The following is a 20,309-nucleotide window of genomic DNA, read 5'->3' on the forward strand; positions in this document are numbered from 1 at the left end:
TTGGATGATGGTTTCTTTGTTCTTGTTGAACTTAGCTATCATTGGAGTTCATGGGTTCTCTTAGAGGAAATGGGCAGTTCACAGGTGGCATTGGAGACTATTTGCATTTTGCTAGCTTTTCAATCAGATTACTTAGAAAATGGGGGCCAGATCCAGGATAATATTTTGCAAGGTCTCTAGCATCAGTCAATGGTCTCTAGTTTTGGTGGGACTATTGTGTGTTTAGGGAGTGTGTCAGATTCCTCTCCATAAAGGAGATGTTGATAGTCTCTATTATTAGGATCGCTGATATTTTCTACTCTTCTACCATGCAGGAGAGGCAGGAATCAGAATCAGGATGGTGATTCTGATTCCTGTTGGTGTGTCCATGGCATCTGTTTGTTTGAATGGGCTAAATTTTTGGCAGAAGGGCAATGTGATTCTGGTTCTGTGACAGGCTTGTTATCTGCAGCAGCCCATGAAGCCATCCCAGATGTGAGTGATCCTGTCGGTGAAACAGGATTATAATTCCTCACAGCAGGAGGTGCTGTATTCTGGGACTGAATGGAGGCACTTTGGGTATGCAAAGCCAATTTATGGTCTGGTAGACTTTGCTATTTCTATGGTGGAGGACTGCTAAATTCTTTGTGCCTCTTCCATGAAAATGGCACAAGTTTGTAGAATTTGTTTGTGGTTTTCTGACACCTATACTCCAGGTTTCTTCTTTCATGATCTTCTTTCACAGGATGTCCAGCTAGGGCAATCTAGACCAGCTCTCTGAAAGATCAGATAGTGAGGAGAGGCTTCCCCTTTAAGGGATCACTTACCCCACAGTGTCAATATCAGTGGAATTAGGCTGATGATAGAGTGGCAGCTCCAAGCCAAGGTTCTGTGAGTCTCCAGCTGGTGAGCAGAGAGACAATGATAGCCATTATGAATAGTACAAGTTCTCCCTCACTGAGCAAATCCCAGATACTGTCTTATGCCGGTTGTACACAACAAAGTAGATGTGAAGTTCACAACAAAATGCTGAGTGAAATGCCATTGAAAGTGGAGCCACCCTCTAGGAACTTCTCAGCGTGAAGGACGTCCTCTCATCAGATATTAAGTACCTGATGTTATTTCAGAGATATAGGTCTTTGTGACTGAGCCAGAACAATGAATTTCATCATTATAGTTGCATACACATCCACGTGAGAAATGGGGCTAGCAAGGATTAAAGGATAAAGAGACTGGGAAGATTTATTGTCCGCATTAGATTAACAATTTAACTATTTACAGTAAGGCTCAAATGGTGTAGATAGTAGGCATCTGCACAAGTATGTTTAATGACCTGTGAGGAAGGGGATGCCTTCTGTCTCACAAAGACCTATATCACTGAAATAACATCAGATACTTAACTGGGGGATTATATGGAACAGAGCTGTGCAAATAAGCTTTTTCAGTTCATTGGCAGTTCTGAAGAATTAAAAAAAATATTTTGGTTTGGATGAAACCAAATCCAAAAAACTATGAAAAATTTCAGCGAATCAAAAAACCCCACCCCATTTTGGTTCCAATGAAACCTATTTCATTTAACCCAAAACTGATTTTTTTAAGGCACTGATGGAAGAAGAAGCTGAGGTGGCCTTCTTTATAGCCCTTAGCCTAGCGGTTAGGATACTCACCTGGGATGTTTGGACACAAGGGGTCAATTCTCTCCTCTGCCTGATGGGGAGATGGGAGGTGAAGTGGGGTCTCCCATATTGCAGGACAGTGCCTTCGTCTTTAGCTTATGTGATACTCTTGAGCAGAGTCCTTGCAATTTTTTTCCTATTTGAAGCTGTTCCACTTTATATAAATAATGAAATAGCCAATGGAGCAAGGACTTGAGCGTGCGTCTCTCACTCAGTAATTGCCCTGTTCTGTCCATGCCGTCTGAAACATCTGGCAGCAGCCACTGTCAGAAGAGAGGATAGTAGGTTAGTTGGGCCATTGGTCTGACCCAGTACGGCCATTCTTACGTTTTTAGACTAGGTGAGTGCTGTAGCCATCAGGCTACAGTCTCTCTCACTCATTCACTCACTCTTCATTGTCATTATGAGGGATTCAATTACATGCCTGGGACTTCGCTAACCTGAAAACTTCATTTTAGTCTAAATTATTCCGTGAATTTGTGTCCATTTCATGAACTGGATCGACTGAAACTGCATTTTTTTTGGTGACTAAACCATTTGTCTGAAAAATGTTGCCAAGCTCTAATCTGGAAGGTACGTTTACTAATAAAAAGTAAAACACACAGCGAAGATAAGAACTGACGTGTTTTAAGTTCTGTTTGTTGGTGTTTTAACCCTAGAGTTAACCACAATGAGCTAAAACAGATTTCAATGCTTCAATCGTTGTATACACTAAGTGTTCTAATCCTGTGTCATTTCCCGTTGTGAACAACTCCTCTGAGAGCAGTGCTGGAATCAATGAGAAATGAGTATTTTTTGTACTGTCTGACATTTCTGTTAAGGTTACAGCTGGGTGAAAATTTTCAGCTGAAACTTTTTTCAGTGGAAAATACGAATTCAGGGCAGCTGAAACATTTCGCAAATCCATGTCTGTTGCAGGGCAGGGCTTCTCCTGGGCTTCCAAACACTAGCTGCCTCGCCCAGTTTCCTTTTAAGAAGGTATATTCTCTTAAAACAGGCAAGTAAACCAAGTTTTCGAATTCACCTCTTTTCTTTCAGGCTTCAGATAGGGTTGCCAACTTTCTAATCATGGAAATCTGAAGACCCTTGCCCCACCCCTTCACCAAGGCCATGCCCCACCCTACCTTTTCTCTAAGGCCCTGCCCCCACTCACTCCATCCCCCCTCTGACTGTCGCTTGCTCTCCCACACCCTCACTCACTTGCTCATTTTCACCGGGCTGGAGCAGGGGGTTGGGGTGTGGGAGGGAATGAGGGCTCCATCTGAGGGTGTGGGCTCTGGGATGGGGCTGGGGATGAGAGATTTGGAGTGCAGGAGGGGACTCTGGATTGGGGTTGAGGGGTTTGGAGTGCATGGGGAGGGTGATGGCTCTGGATGGCGGGGTGGGCTCTGGGATGGGGCTGGGGATGAGAGATTTGGAGTGCAGGAGGGGGCTCAGCGCTGGGGCAGTGGGTTGGGGTGTGGGAGGGGGTGAGGGGTGAAGGCTCTTGGCAGCACTTACCTCAGGTGGCTCCCAGGAAGCATGTCCCTCCGGCTCCTAGGTGGAGAGGTGGCCAGGGCGCATTGCCCCTGCCTGCAGGTGATGCCCCCGCAGCTCCCATTGGCCAATGGGAGCTGTGGAGCCAGTGCTCAGGGTGGAGGCAGTGTGTGGAGCCCCGAGGTCACCCCTCCACCTAGGAGCCAGAGGGACATGCCAGCCACTTCGTGGGAGCTGCACAGAGCCAGGTAGGGAGCCTGCCAGTCCCACACCAGTCGGACTTTTAATGGCCCGGACAGCCGTTCTGATCAGAGCTGCTAAGGTCCTTTTTCAACTGGGTGTTCTGGTTAAAAAACAGACTCCTGGGAACCCTAGCTTCAGTGCCACCCCTCTCTGGATTTTCTGGGGCTTCTGCTCCTGGCAGCTTCCCAGATCTAGTCAGCTATGCTCCCTTCCTGGAGCAGTCGATCCAGAGCTGCTTCCCTGAGCATCTGTCCCCTTGCTCCAGGGAACCACCACAGGTGTTAGCTCCACTCTGGTGTGGCATCCTTTCCTGTCCCCATCACTCCCTTTCACTTCATGGCCTCTGACGGCCCTTTATAGTCCCAAATGTATCCCAGACCCATTGTCTGAATTGGGCTCACCAGTTACCCTGTGACAGAGTCAAATTGGGTGAATTTTGTGTGAAAAACAAACCAACCAAGTTTTCAAAAAAAAAAGTTGAAATATTTAATTGAAGATTTTGAAACTGAAACATTTTGACTTTTCATTTTGAAATTTACTTCAATTTTATTTTTAACAAAAGTGTGTGTGTGTGTGTGTGTGAGAGAGAGAGAGAGAGAGAATTTTGGGGGTTCACCAAAAATTTTGTTTATGGTCAGCCCAAAATGAATTTTTTTTCTATATGGCCAGAGAACACCCCCCGCCCTCCAAAATCAGTTATTCACACAGATCTAGCTAGGGTCTTTTCCATTCCTCTCTGTCTTTTCTAGGTGATTGTGATGGATTTGGAGCTGCACTGTGATAATTTATGAGTAATATATGTTGGCCTGTATAAGGGACCAGGGCATAGGCAGTCTGGCTTAGTGATCGCAGCTGGACTGGAGCCCACACACCAGGGCAGCAGTCGATGAGCCATGAGCAGGGTTTGAAGGAATCACTAGAAAAGTCAGGGTCATAGTCAGGCTGGGGTCAGAGACAGTACCAGGCTGGAATCAGATTCAGGCCAGAATTGGAGACCGGAGATCAGAGGTAGATCTGGGGTCCCAGCAAGCTTGAAAATCATATGGTTGTCCAGACAACGTCTTGGGCCACCCTCCAGAGTCAAATAGGGCACTTGGCCAATCAGCATGCTGCAGGGTATTGTCACTCTGGGTCCTTTGGGCGGTACTTCCTGTGGCACTTACTCTCCACAGTGCTCCCCGGCTACAGCACTGCATTACTTCCTGGTGGCATTGTGGGACCATCAGCTAGCCCATGCCCTGCAAACTTAGGGTCTATTCCACAGATCCTTACAGCCTGGTTATTGGGATATTATTTAGTGTATGACTGTATTGGTTAAAGTTAATAGGGTTTTTTTCTGGATGCAGGCCGGAAGGAGGAGAACGGCTCAAGATAGCCTCCTATCAGCAAACACTTAAGAGTTGTTAAGGGATGATGGCAGAACTATTAGCTTTGATGACTCTCTCTGTCTCTGACCAGCCTTCAACTGGTTTAATGAGGAATGACCAAGGCCTGCCAAACACAGGGGAGCAAAGGACTTGGGCAGAGGGGGGTTAAAGCAGAACAGTCGATCAGGGACAAAGGGGGTGGGAGGGTGTGGAGGTGGGAGCAGACTCAGACACAGGTACAGGAGCCTGCTGGTGTTGTATGGAGAAGTTAGGTGAGGGGCTTGTCTACATGGCAGGATAATAAGCTGTATGGGGGGGGGCTGGTTTCTAAAGTGTACTAATGTGTTGTGCATTAATTGGTCCATGCAGACTCTGCTGTTGTGCACTAAAATTTCCCTAGTGTGCGTTAACATAGAAAAACAGTGTGATGTTAAAGAATACCTACAGGGTCTGCTTGGACCAGTTAGGGCACTTTAGAAATCACACCCCCGTAGTGCGCATTACCTCACTGTATAGACAAGCTCTAGGTCTTCATTATGGGATGGGATGGCTTTAGGTAAGAGAGACATGCATGTAGACTGTTGTTTTAAAATCCTTTTTCTCTTATGCTTTGATCCTACTGCTAAATAAACAATACTTTTGTTTAAAAAAGGCTGATTGGTCACCATATACCACTGGTTACTGGCTCCTGAAGGGAAGAATCGCAGGTGCCAGGATTCAGTCGGACCTGCAGGGTAAGAACAGTTAATACACATCGTACTGTAGCCCGGGTCATAGTCTGAGAGTGGAGGAATCGTGTGATTCTACCCTGGGGCAGGTAAGAGCACAAGACCCAACCATGTGGACATGTACGTGGAGAAAGCAGAAAGGGGACAGAGCTGCAGCTAGTCCTATCACTGGAACAGCTGTATTCTAATTTGCTACATTTATTTATGCTTTAACGTTCACTACATTCTTTCAATAATTTTAAGCATTTGATTGTGGTCACTTTAATTTTGACCGCAATCTTTACGTTTTACCTCCCTTGAGCTGCTCAACTCAATATAAACAATTAATTAACATGATTTTTAGTGCTCCTGGACCTACTAGTATTAGCTTCATGTACTATAGTTGAGTTCACAGCCCAGATCTTATTGATTTAAATAGGACCACGAACAAGCTCCTTGTTATGTATTTTTTATGAATGTCAGAAATGCATCTTTATGTTCAAATAAAAAATGGAAAAAGAAACCCCAAAGTTTCAGTGCGCACATGTTTTGGAACTAAATCCTCTGTGGAAATAGAAAATGAGGTGTAAAAGTGGAGCAGGAATGTCTACTGCTGTGGACGATTGTGTGAGGGGGGAAAATGTGTTTTCATTTAAACTGCCTGTTAAGTCAATGTGGATTTATCCCTGGGGCTGGAGGGATGGGGTTAAACTGTGTATAGTAATGCACTCTCACAGTACACCACTGGAGTTGTTTCAAATTGTATAACTGAGATGCCTTGTTACATCCTCTTATTAGTTGCTACCATGGTCCATGACGTTGCTTTTCTCCTTCAGTGGGAGGTACACTGGTTTTACTCTGGTGGGAACTGTAGAGGGTATGGGCAACCAGGGAAAGGAAGTCAGTAGGGGGATGGGAGGAGGACAGATGCTATGATTCAGAAAAGGGGTGGGGTGTGGTGAGTTGCAGAGGGACAAGATTAAAAATAAATAAATAAAGCCGGTTACACCATTTTTGCACTCTCACTCATTTCTAACTAGTTTCTATGGGACATATACTGTACACCACTGTTTGGCACATTTCATGCTGAATTTGTCCTCGTTGAGAATTTAAAACATGACAAGAGTGGCATCCACTTATATCTAGCCTCTGTTTGGCTGCCTGAATGGGATTGGTGGCAGTGACATAGTGGTCAGCAGCCTCTGGTTTGATCACCTTTTGTCTTTTATAACTTTCTTATAGTGCCCTGGCCATAAACCAAAGCTGTCTTTTCCCTTAGATCACCCGCCTGCCCTCCCGCAGAGGATGATTTTTCCTTCCACCACAGCAGTTCCCAGAATGGGACTGGACTGAGTGCACTATAATCTCCAGGATTTTGTTCTGTCAAGATTTAAATGATGTGACGCCTCACTATTCCATAGCCTATTATCTCAGTCAGTACACTTTTTGTGGATGTTACATCTAAATTCTCCCGTACCTAATTCCAACCTGTCACTCTTAATGCACTGTCACACACACTTCTTCGGTTTCCTTGATTTACAGCCTTCCATGTGATTGTTCCCTAATCCCACCCACCTGGACTGTATTCCTTTTTGTTACTCTTCTCTGAATTCCTTCTAGTTTGTTGACCTCTCTCTCTGGAACTGTGAAGCTCCGAATGAAAATAAAGACACTGTTGTGCCAAAGAATTGTGGGGAAGCATTTCTCAGCAATTTTGTTTAAGTGCAGTTTGTTTTGATATTTTTATTACAGGGGTTCTTTCCACTTTTGGGAATGGCTATGTTCTTTTTATGTCCTTGAAACGGAAAAAGAAGCTCAGACCCGCTGAGATAATGACTGTCAATTTAGCCGTGTGTGACTTGGGGATTTCAGGTAATTCAGTGTTTTATTTCTTCTTTTACTTTTCTTGCCTTTTTATTTTTATTTCTTTTTGGCCATGATATGTGAGGCCCAGGGTGTGCTTGTGATGGCGGAACTCAGCCCATACTGTTTCTATTCCATTGTTTCCACATTAAAAAAAAAACAGATTGGAAAGAGTATAACAGAGCAGTTTTAGGGAGGTGCAAATCCCCTGGAAAGAGAATGAACATGAAGAGAAATAGGACCTATTCCAGCGATCTTGAATCAGGCAAAGGGCCCGTGCAGGTTCAAATCTCAGAAGCTCACGTTGTATAATTTGGCATGATCAATACAAAACAGCCTTCATAACAGCTGAAGAGCACTATATTTCAGTTCTACCAAATGTTATATATACCAGGGATATAAACACACACTGAACAAACCCCATAGAACGAGGGGTGAGGAATATCGAGGGCTTTGAGATCTTCAAATCTAATCATTTTCTACCTAGTTACCCTTTTAAGAATGGGACACCGCCTCCTTTCCTTCCTGTAAAAAGCCATGCTTTACTGTCTGTGTCAATCTGGAAAGAAGAAGCAACCCAGGAAAATATCCGTATGCCCAACTCTCAATCTGAATATGTTCAGGGGTGAGAATAGACACCCTTTAGAAGACTGTGCAGCACTGTGGAGGTGCCTAGCTCTTGGTGATACTTTATTTTTTAATCCGATGCTTGTAGGGTGACCAGGCAGCATGTGTGAAAAATCAGGATGGGGTGGGGGACAATAGGAGCCTATATGAGGCCTGGTCTACACTAAGGGGGGGTGTGTCGAACTAAGGTACGCAAGTTCAGCTAAACTCGAAGTACCCTAGTTCGAACTACCCTAGATCGAAGTCCGCGGCTCCAAGGTCGACTCCGCCACCACCGTTCGCAGTGGTGGAGTTCCGGAGTCGACCGGAGTGCGTGGGGAGTTCGAACTATCGCGTCTTGATTAGACGCGATAGTTCGAACTCCGAGAAGTCTAACTCTCCGTGTCGACCCGCGCGGTTAAGTATAGACCTACCCTAAGAAAAAGCCCCCAAAATCGGGACTCTCCCTATAAAATCGGGACATCTGGTCACCCTAGATGCTTGTGCAATTCTCATCACACTCATGAGAGTTATACAGACCTGGGTAGAAGAACTGGGGGGAGGGATAGCTCAGTGGTTTGAGCATTGGCCTGCTTTAACCCAGGGTTGTGAGTTCAATCCTTGAGGAGGCCACTTAGGGATCTGGGGCAAAAATTGGTCCTGCTAGTGAAGGCAGGGGGCAGGACTAGATGACCTTTCAGGGTCCCTTCCAGTTCTAGGAGATTGGTATATCTCCAATTATTACCTTTAAATTACCTAACTTGTACACCCCTTTTGAAAAAAAGGCTTGGACTGCAGGAGCCTGAGGAAATCCATCCGACATCCACACCTGATATTCACCCAACTGACCACAGGGTGTCATCAGTGTGGTACAAATGATAGCTTAAGGAACAGGCGGCTCCAAACTTCGTTAGATCCCAGTACTGTTATATCTCATTTGTTAATACACCTTAGAGAAAAGCCATTGTCATTACACTTTCCAGGAAATGGCATGACTGGGTCTGAGGATCTATGAAAGCTGATGTTCTTCTGGCTGAGTGATCAGCCTGTGGATATACAAATAAGTCTCTGCTGTGGGATTTGCTTGTTTCTAAGAGTGTTATCATAAAAATGTCTGCTCTAGTGTCAAGATAAACCCCTTAGAATGATTCATTAGCTGTTTTCCATCTGTAGCACTTAGAAATGCAGCAAATGAATTCCAGATAGGCAAGAAACAACTCCAGTCTCATACATCAATTATGCCCTGTGAATCCAACTCATTTAATAGTGAAATATCAGCTTGCTGGTGACATTTGCAAACATGCATTCATTTCTGATGCCATCTACTGGATAATGCATGCTTGTAGTGTGCATCTCAAAGTATGTTTAGACTTGTGATTAGAGCAAGCATTTTACGATCAGGACTTCTGGGTTCTATTCATCCCTGTTCCCAGACGTAGAGTATGATCCTTGACCAAATCAATCTCTCTATGACTTTGTGTAAAAGGCCTATAATTAACATGGAGTGAATACTTTGCAACAAATAATTAATTTGATTAGTTCAGCCTTTTTCTGCTTATGTAATGCTGTGACTAGCACAGGGCAAAATTGTTCGGATGAATAGTTTATTTACTGAAAAATACAATTTTAATCAACCAGAAAATATTTGCAAATTTGACAAGTTTGATCTTCCTCCTGGGCAAAAGGCAATTACCTCACTCTACCGTATGTTTGAAGATGCCTGCATTATCATTGATCTCCCCTCAGTGTCCTGTATTTTGAGTTAAGATAGGGTTTTTTTTTTTGTTTTTTTTTAAAGATTATTTTGACAGCACCAACTTTTCCAGTGACTCATTGTTTCCCCTCTTTGTAGTTGTCGGAAAACCATTTAGTATAATTTCCTTCTTCTCTCACCGATGGGTGTTTGGCTGGCTGGGCTGCCGTTGGTATGGATGGGCCGGCTTCTTCTTTGGCTGTGGGAGCCTTATCACCATGACAGCTGTCAGCCTGGATAGATACCTGAAAATTTGTCATTTAACTTACGGTAAGAAGGAAAATTTGCATTGAGTGACACCATATAGCGATTTTCTCTCCCCATCCTCACTGGAGACTTGTTTAGCAGCATTAAGCTGAAATGTATAAGAATCATGTTCCCTATTCCTATTTCCAAAAGGAAAGTGGGACATTGTGCGGGGCTGTCCCAAGCTGTCCCCGCTCTTCCCGTGGGGCTGGCTTGAGCCCTGCCTGCCTGCCCCCTGCCTGAGCCCTGCCCCCTGCTGCATGGCTGGCATCGCTGCTTCCCCCCATCCCACATTCCTGTGCATCACACCCCACTTTTTTGACAAAAGTGGGCATTTGTCCTGTTTACTCTTGCCAGCTGATCAAGCCAGTAAGAGCAAACAGGACAAATGCCCACTTTTGCCAACAAAGTCAGGACGGCCAGGACATGGCTTAAAAAAGGGACAGTCCTGGCTAAAAAAGGATGTATGGTCACCCCACCTATCCCTCAAAACAGTGGGAAAGTCCCTAGAGATCAGGTTAGGCCCAAACAGTAATTTAGTTTACAAAATCTAGTTTCAGTGGAAATGCTTTCATGCGCTTTAAAAAATTTCATTGATGAAACAATTTTTTGCAGTCTTTGCAACCCAAACACTAGCACTGAAGGCATTCACCCAGAAGGTGAACAGGATTAGGAACAAAACTGACTACTTTGATTAATCTATTTTCATAGCCCAAGTAAATATTATAAGAGAAATAAAGAAATAATATGAACAGTGATGAGTAAATTAGTAAATTTAGATTTTTATAATTATTTCAGTTGTAATAATCCATGGTACTGAGAGTAGTAACTGAGAGAAACAGATTTTTAAGGTAAAAAAGGACCATTATAATCATCTGCTTTGACCCCTGTATATCATAGGCCATAGAATTTTACGAAGTAGTTTCTCCATCAAGCCTATAACTTCTGGTTGAACTAGGACATATCTTTTAGGAATACAGCCAGTCTTGATTTAAAGACTTCAGGGGGATGTCTGCACTGCATCTGGGAGTGTGCCCTCTCAGCCCGGGCAGACAGATTTGCACTAGCTCTGCTTGAGCTAGCATGTTAAAAATAGCAGCGTGGATGTTGCTACAAGTGGTAGCTGCCTATATCCAGTCCTGCCCAACTCCCTGGGTCCGAGCCCAGGTGGCTAGCCCAAGCCACTGTTGTCATGCTGCAACATCCACGCTCTGCATAAGTGAGCATGAGTCTGGGAGGCATGTTCCCAGATGCAGTGTAGACATACCCCAAGTGTTGTAGAATCCATTACACCCCTAAGGACATTGTTCCAATGGTTAGCTAAACTCTCTGTAAAAAAAAAAAAAAAAATCACACATCTTACTTCCAGTCTGAATTTGTCTAGTTTCAACTTCCAGCCATTGCATCTTTCTATATCTTTCTCTGCTAAACCAAGAGAAGTTCACAACAATAATAGAGTGACAAATGCAACAATGAAATGGTTTGCAGTAAATGGTCTGACCAGCTCTTAATTGCAGGTGTAGAATTTCAAGTTGTCTTTAGCCAAATATATATAATCTGCCATTATAATTGTTGAATTATCTTCCAGGTACCTGGCTTAAGAGACATCATGCCTTTATCTGCCTGGCAATAATCTGGGCCTACGCTATGTTCTGGGCTACTGTGCCATTTGCTGGTTTGGGGAACTATGCTCCCGAGCCATTTGGAACCTCCTGCACTCTGGATTGGTGGCTGGCTCAGGCTTCAGTGGCTGGACAGGCATTTATTCTGAATATTCTCTTCTTCTGCCTCTTGCTCCCAACTGCAGTGATTGTGTTTTCCTATATTAAAATCATTGCAAAAGTCAAGTCGTCCGCCAAAGAAGTTGCTCATTATGACACCAGGATTCAAAACAATCATGTACTGGAAATTAAATTGACCAAGGTAGGTAGGAGAAAACTGTCAGACCATAAAACCAGGCGGGAAGAACCATAGATCCTATAATTGGTACTGAATATTTGTGAAGCTCTAATGTGTCACAAGCACAAGATGGTGGTGGCCTGGGATGTTAGTTGCAGCCCTTACTCTCCTGTATCTGCAAGGCACAGCTGAAGGAAGGGGAGGATAGAGTTGTGATTAAGGCACTTAAAATGAGACCCTGGAGATGGGTCCAGTCTGAAGCTGTGTAACCTTGGACCAATCATTTGATTGTTCTGTGCCTCAGTTTCCCCATCAGTAAAATGGAGATAATAATACTTCCCTACTTCACAGGTGTGGTCATGAAGATACATTTAAAAATGTTTGTGAGGCACTCAGGTATCACTGTGAAATAAAATAGATAGCTGAAAAGCGGGGTTTTATTACTGGTGAAATAAAACTGTGGATAATTTGTATTCTTCTATCAAAGAAGATACACGTACAAGAAAATGTGATCATGTGAATTTCTTTATGATTAAAGATTCACAATGAATTTTTTATAAAAATTAAAGTTCAAACGAAATGCCAAGATGGCCTCTGTTGTCACAATTTTTGGTTACCCCGGCCTTATTTTTGCAGTTCTTTTTTTAAGAAACCCTTCCAGAACCTTGGGAATATAGCAGTGTGTTCCCCATCCAACTGTACCCTTTTTCTCTTTGGTAAACATGTCAGCCACGAGCTTGGCTGACACTGGACAATTGAACTGGGAACCTCCAGCACTAAAACCATCAGTTTCTAGAGCCAGAGACAAAGAGCCAAAGTTTCCAGAAACAGAATCACATCTTCTGTGGCTCGGAGATTGGGGGAGGGAGGGGACTTGTAACACACTGACTAGTAGGTACATATTTGTTTTCTTTCCATGTTTGGAAATGAACTGAAATTAACAAGTGGTTGCAATACATATAATAGATTTATAGATTCACAGAGTCTAAGGCAAGAAGGGGACATTATAATCATCTAGTCTGACCTTCTGTATAACACAGGCCAAAGAACTTCCCCAAAATAATTCCTAGAGCAGCTCTTTTAGAAAAACATCCAATCTTGATTTTAAAATGGTCAGCGATGGAGAATCCACCGTGACCCTTGGGGAATTGTTCCAGGGATTAATTACCTTCACTGTTAAAAACGCATGCCTTATTTCCAGCTGAATTTATCTAGCTTCAATTTTCAGACGTTGGATTGTGTTACATCTTTCTCTGCTAGGCTGAAGAGTTCATTATTAAATATTTGTTCCCCATGTAAATACTTATAGATTGTAATCAAGTCATCCCTTAACCTTTTTGTTAAGCTAAATGGTTTGAGCTGCTTGCATCTATCACTATAAGGTTTGTTTTCCAATCCCTTAATCATTCATGCAGCTCTTCTCTGAATCCTCTCCAGTTTATTAACATCCTTCTTGAATTGTAGACACCAGAACTGGACACAGTATTCCACTCACAGTTGCACCAGTGCCAAATATAGAGGTAAAATAACATATTTACTCATACTCAAGATTCCCCTGTTTATGCATTACAGACTTGCATTAGCACTTTTGGCCACAACGACACACTGGGAGCTCATGTTTAGAGCCCAGCAAATCCACGGATATCCGCTTTATATCCACAGATATCCACATCCATGGATGCAGATGTGAATATCCGCGGACCATTTTTGTGGATCGTGGATGGATGCGGATCCAAATTTTAATAGAAAGCCCTGCAAATCTGCGGCTATCCGCTTTATATCTGCCAATACCCGTGGATTATTTTTGCGGATCATGGATTCGATGTGGATACAAATTTTGTATCTGCTCAGGGCTCTAATCATGTTCAGCTGATTACCCACCACGATCCTCACATCTTTTTCAGAGTCACTGTTTCCCAGGATAGAGTCCCATATCCTACATGGATATGTATGGCCTACATCTTCGTTCCTACATGTATACATTTTCATTTAGCTGTATTAAAACACATATTGTTTGCTTGTGTCCAGTTTACCAAGAGATCCAGATTGCTCTCAATCAGTGAACTGTCCTCTTTCTTATTTACCACTCCTCCAATTTTTGTTTCATCTGAAACTTTATCAATGATGATTTTATGTTTTCTTCTAGGTCCATTGATTAAAAAGTTAAATAACATAGGGCCAAAACCTAATCCCTGCGGACCTCACTAGAAACACATTCACTTGATGATCATTCCCCATTTACACAATTACATTTTCAGGTCTATGTTAATTTTGTAACATTTTAGTTTTCCAATTAAAATGTTGTGTGTGCCAAGTCAAATGCCATACAGAAGTCTAAGTATGTTATGTCAACATTACCTTTATCAACCAAACTTTTAATCTCATCAAAAAAAGATATAAAGTCAGTTTGACAGGATCTGTTATTCACAAACCCATTCTGATTTACATTAATTACATTGCCCTCCTTTAATTCCTTATTAATTGAGTCCCATATCAGTCACTCCATTATCTTGCCCTGGACTGATGTCAGGCTGACAGGCCTATAATTTCCTGAGTCATCTCATTTACATTAGCTTTCTTCCAGAGTTCTGGAACTTCCCTAATGCTCCAAGACTTATCATAAATCAACATTAACTGTACGGCAAACTCCTCAGTCATCTATTTTAAAACTATTGGATGCGGTTATCTGGACCTGCTGATTTAAAAATGTCTAACTTTCGTAGCTTCTGTTTAACATCCTCCAGAGATACTAGTGGAATGGAACGAGTGTTATCATCACCATACGATGAGACTATATCATCTGTTTTCCCCCAACTACAAAATAGAAATATTTATTGAACACTTCTGCCTTTTTTCATTACTATTGATAATTCTACCTTTCCATCTAGTCACGGGCCAATACTATTGTCAAGATTCTTTTGGTTCTTAATATATTTTTAAAAATCCTTCTGATAAACATATATCTACATAGTATACAAAGCCAAAACATTGTTGGGAATTCAGACCACCTGCAGCATAATCAGTCAAGCTAATACAGCTGTGGGAATAGTTTTGGTTAGTTAGCTGCTGCTGCCTTGACAGTAGAACGAATCCCAAATTCTGGTAGCTTTATTTACAGAGCTACAGCATACCTGCAGTGCTGCTTTTACAATCATATTTTGCACTTCTATAGAACCTTCTGTGCAAAGATCTTGATTCTAAATCTGGAAGATTTTGATCCAGTATTGCAGAAATATGAAATCAGCTGTTGTTATGAGATCTCTGCCATCTGGAAGGGCAGACATTCATGTGAAATTTCTGTCAGATCTGAATCAGTACATTGGAAACTATGTCCCATCCACTTCCAGATCCTAACTGGAACCCAAAATGTTGGGGCAGGTTTGGGTCTGGGAAGTGGAATCCCATCATCCACCTTCAAAATTTCAAAGGGGGGTTGAATTTGAGTTTCCCTTTTTGGCTCATGAATGTTAGATGGCAAAAAAAAAGGGGGGGGAGGTTTAAAATCTTTATGTAATTTACTTCTTCAAGAATATTGAAATCACATCCGCTAAGAATATCAACACATGGAACAGAGGTTGAGAATAACACAATATCTGAAAGGCTTTAGCTGGCTTGAGAACAGAGCACTCACTGAAGATTTGTATTGTAATCCTTCTAATTACTTCTCCCAAATGACTATTCATGTACAGTACTATTATCTGTAAGGATGCTGTGCAATACCCTATGAATTATGGTAGTGCTGTCAAACATGAACTTCAGTATACAATATCATGTGATGCAACATGGAACCTGTATCATATTACATATAGGTATGGGCACACTTGTTCAGGTAAAATAAATGACTCAAAACTTTAGCTCAGTTAGAGTATTTTTTGACTTTTGAACAAACTGTATGTAGATCTTCTTTTCCTGACCTCCTATGAAAACATTTTATGATTTAATAGGAATGTAACCAATGAGATTCTGCAGAAATTAAATAGGATTCTATAGAAATTATTCACAAAACGTCAGAATTTAACAGAGAATGAGATCCCTGCTATGAGCTGGTTAAAAAAAAATCTATAGAAGTGTTAAATTCTCAGCAGTGTCATTTTGGAATGGACCAGTGAAATACAACAGTTATGGCTATCCCTATAGGTCCGCCAATGCATGTGTTTTGCAAGTGACAAATGCACATTCAGTTTCTGACCTGTTCACCCTCCAAAGTAATCACGTTATCTGCATTTTCTCAGTGGAAGATGGGAAGGATTCTTATTACCTGCCTTAGAAACCTCTTGTTCTCTGGATGCCATCCTGGGCACAGGGAGGAGATGAGGCTGACTTAGGACTTTAACCTTCCTATTACAACCAACCCTCCACCATGACCTATTGCCAGCTGCTCCCAGGGTGCTGATGATGCCATCACACAACATCAGCACTGCCTGCGAGGGAGGAAGAATCATTGTGTTGACACCAGCTGCTGCAGTCTGTTTTCCTCTCCCTAGTCCTTTGTCCTCACTGCACTGACTGGCAATGGAGGACAGAGAGAGAAGAGAGCTACAGCTCCTCCCATACACCCAACACTTGGATAGCAACCTAGTTTTCTTTCTGAAACATGAACAGGAAATATTTCAGCCCAATCCTGGAAATCTCTCTAGAGACCTTGGTCTTACAAGGTTTGTAGTGTGATTGCAGAGGGGTTCAAATGAGTGGTAGGAAGAACGGCCTTGAGCTTTCACCGTAAGGCTGGGCTCTAGGAGACCACGATTCGGTTCATGTCTTCACCACCAATTTGCTCATTTGGCTCCTTTGATGACTTGGCAAGTCACTTAGGACAAAATTTTCAGACTTGGGTGTACAGAATTGGGCACCTAAATCCCTCTTTAGGCCTTTCAATAAATAGCTTGATATTGGCAGGTGCTGAGCACTAGCCAGCTCCCATTGACTTCAAGCCTTAGACACCCCAATTTGAAATTTTGGAGCTCAGTCTCACTAGCCCTCAGTTTCCCATTTATGAAATAGAGACAAAATAATACGTCCTACTTCTCAGGGGTGCTGTGAGGCTCAGTGAATGTGTATTTAGAAAGCAGTTGGGGGAAAGGTTGTAGAAGTAAAAAGTATTTCAGATAAGCACCAAACCTGTGGCTTAAGCAGCACAAATTTTTAAGTGATCCCAGATCACTTTAATGTTCTCCAGGACTTTGGCATTTCAAATAATTTCTCTTAGTGTTAAATTCCCAAGAACAAGGTGACTTTTGTTTTATAAAGGATATATACAAATATCCTTTTCTAAATGTCACCACCTCTTTGTTTTCTCTTTATTTATATATGTGTAGTAAATACTCATTTAATTTAACTTCAAAGAATCATAATTCGCTGACTTTTTGTTCAGTTTCTTCACTTTTAGTCTGGCCTAATGAGCTCAAGGAAAGATTTGGGCCAACAGAATCCCTATTTGTTCTATATATGTCAAGCAAAAGTACAGCTGGAGATAGATAAGGAAAAGTGAAATAAATTACAGCGTTGGTTCATACTGCAGACCTTATCTGAGGCGGGGGGTCATTTTTCCATTCTGTTGCACGCACCCTCACATTGTCTGCAACACTGGGAAATATGAGTACTGTGCAGTGCGATGCATCAGTAAAGACCACTCGCTTAGGTAACTGTTTTCTCTCCTTTCTTTTTATTCTCACAAGGTGGCAATGTTGATCTGTGCAGGATTTCTGATTGCCTGGATCCCATATGCCGTGGTATCAGTGTGGTCAGCTTTTGGACAGCCAGACTCAGTGCCCATTCAAGTTTCAGTCGTCCCAACCTTGCTTGCAAAATCGGCAGCTATGTACAACCCGATTATTTACCAGGTCATTGATTGTAAATTTTCCTGTTGCCGTTCATTGCAGAAGAAGAGCTCCTTGAAGAAATCCAGGTAAATTTTGGAAAAAAGTGGGCAGCCCGAAAACATTTTGATTTCTGGATACTCATTTTGTTACTCTAAAATCTTTACAGAGCATAAGCACTGCAATCCTGGAATACAGGAATGGTCCATCTGGCCTAGTTTCTTATTTTTTTACCTAGTGGCCAATGCTGGATACTGCACTTAGCTGTACCACATCTGTAGTATAAAAATGAGGGCTAATTTCTTCTTGACTGTAACTGGTGATCAGCTTGTCATCTGAAGCACAGAAATAGTTTGTGTAGGTCCTGAGTCAAAAAACAGAAATGAATGGAAAGATTCCCTTTCACTTCAGTGGGCTTTGAATCAGTCGCACTCTTACCATCCTACCTAATATAAGCACTCAAACCTGAAAGGTACTGAAAGCCCTCAATTCCCAGTGGTCAGTGGGAGCTGCATGTGCTCAGCACTTTCCAGGATCTATCCCTGAATACCGGGCAGATGGGATAACTCAGTGGTTTGAGCATTGGCCTGCTAAACCCAGGGTGATGAGTTCAATCCTTGCGGGGTCCATTTAGGGGACTGGGGTAAAAATCTGTCTGGGGATTAGGTGAAGTAATAATTGGAGATATACCAATCTCCTAGAACTGGAAGGGACCTTGAAAGGTCATTGAGTTCAGCCCCCTGCCTTCATTAGCAGGACCAATTTTTGCCCCAGATCCCTAAGTGGCCCCCTCAAGGATTGAACTCACAACCCTGGGTTTAGCAGGCCAACACTCAAACCACTGAACTAAATGACCTCCTGACGTCCCTTCCAACCTCAATATTCTATGAGGTGTTTTTCTTATTCACAAAAGTGCCTAATTAAAAAAAGAATCTTTCCAAGCTATTTGCTTTAGTGATATAATTGAGGCTGAACCAGCCCTTAAAAGCCTGCAGTGTCCATGGGGATGCATAGGGTGTATCCTAGGCAGAATTTGGCCTCTTAGCTGTATGGGATGCTAAAGTGTTGGCACCATCTATGCATTTTATTTACCTTATTGACAAAAAATGTCAGTTTCTTGTTCACCACCAAACCTGTGGACAATGGTGTTGAGGGCCCAGCAACGCTGGGAGATTTAAGCATCAGCATTTCCGATTCCAACAGCATCCTCTGGTGCGGAAGTACAAAATGGAAATTTTTCATAGAATTAGAGAAATTACAGACCGGATCCTTTTCATCATCCATTCCCTTACCAGTTACAGAACTTCACCCTATAGTGCATTTCCCTGCATCTTGTCCAGCCTAGGTTTAAATATCCCAAGCTGCAGGCTGGCCCCCACTAGCACCAGCCCGGAACAAGGGCACCGGAGCCCTGACAAAAGTGGCAGGTGGGGTGGGGCCCCTGCCTGAGGTGGCAGCAAAGGCAGCCCCCTGCCCGTGTCCCAGGTCCCCGCCCAGGGTAGGTGGAGGGACCCAGGCTCAGGTGGATGGGCCTTGGAGCCACAGTCCGGCCATGATTAGAGCTGGATGGGCAGCTGTGAGGAGCTGTGATGGTGGACCCTCTATCTGCCCATGGTGCGGGGAGCCTGAGCAGTCCCCAGTCCGTGTCCCCACTCCCTGCCCGCCCTGCTCTCAGCCCCCACCCCCCTGCACCCCAGGCGGGTGGAGGGTCCGCCATGGCTCCCCACAGCTGCCCGGGCTCCATGCTGGCATGGCTGGGGGGTGGGGCCTCAGAGAAGAGAGAGAGAGGGTGGGGTCTGCCCTGGCAAAAAGTGGGAGGGCTATGGCCCCCTGGCCCCACTCAGTTCTGGTGGTGGGAAGCAGGAGGGAGTCTGGGGGTGGAGTGTGGGTGGGGCCACGCAGACAGTTTGGGTAGGCTGAACCTTCCCCTGCCTTTGATACCCACCGCCCATGAGGCAGGGGTGTGGTTTTTACACCTCTCACCTACACAGCTAACCCGATATCACTTTTCCACGTAGGCCAGGCCTTAGAATGCATCCCTAGTCTACAACTCTCTTTTACGTGGAAACAAGAACCACCTTATCAACAGGCTTTAATAGAGGTGGTCTCCCTCTGCCACAATACCACTCGGCTAGTCCATATATCGGTTTTGGCTCTTATATTTCATGTGGAAGGGCTTGGGGAGTGTAAGGACTGAGTGTGTGTCTAGCCTTTGTGCTGGGGTTCCATGTGGGAGGGAGGTTTTTTACAATCTCGCCCAGCTTTTATACCTGCAGAAGGGCTACTGGAGCCTTAGGTGAGGACTTGAGGATTTCCGTATGTCTGGTGATGAATAAAATGATCTGCAGGAATGGAACCCTAATCATTGCCAGGTTATTTCAGGCAATATAATCATATTTTTCCTTCCTGTAGGCTGTATACGATATCTGGAAATAGAGAGCCAACAGCAGTGAACGAAACCCACCTGGAGGTGTGACGGCATATGGACAGGTGTATGGAAACATGCTGACAATCATTTTCTTCTCAGTTTCTTCCTTTGCAAATTAGTTAAAATACATGGGCAGATTTATTTGAGTATTTCTTTTCCCCGCTAACCCAGATACCATGTGATTTTTCACCCTTCCTGGAGTATCAACCTTAGAGCTGGGCAAATAAAAGAAGAAAATATAGAGAATATT

General features: G+C 43.3%; 1 protein-coding gene across 1 annotated transcript in view; it reads left to right on the forward strand.

Moving 5' to 3' along the window:
* OPN5 (opsin 5) overlaps positions 1 to 20,107 on the forward strand; it is a 105,420-nt gene extending 85,313 nt beyond the window's left edge. The window contains exons 6-10 of the mRNA XM_045009255.1: positions 7,201 to 7,320; positions 9,770 to 9,940; positions 11,505 to 11,839; positions 17,491 to 17,720; positions 20,044 to 20,107. Of these exons, the coding sequence (XP_044865190.1) occupies positions 7,201 to 7,320; positions 9,770 to 9,940; positions 11,505 to 11,839; positions 17,491 to 17,720; positions 20,044 to 20,107 (920 nt within the window). The remainder of the gene's footprint in view (positions 1 to 7,200; positions 7,321 to 9,769; positions 9,941 to 11,504; positions 11,840 to 17,490; positions 17,721 to 20,043) is intronic.
* Positions 20,108 to 20,309: the final 202 nt, after the last annotated feature.

The sequence above is a fragment of the Mauremys mutica genome, chromosome 3, assembly GCF_020497125.1.
Source record: "Mauremys mutica isolate MM-2020 ecotype Southern chromosome 3, ASM2049712v1, whole genome shotgun sequence".
Taxonomy (NCBI): Eukaryota; Metazoa; Chordata; order Testudines; family Geoemydidae; genus Mauremys; species Mauremys mutica.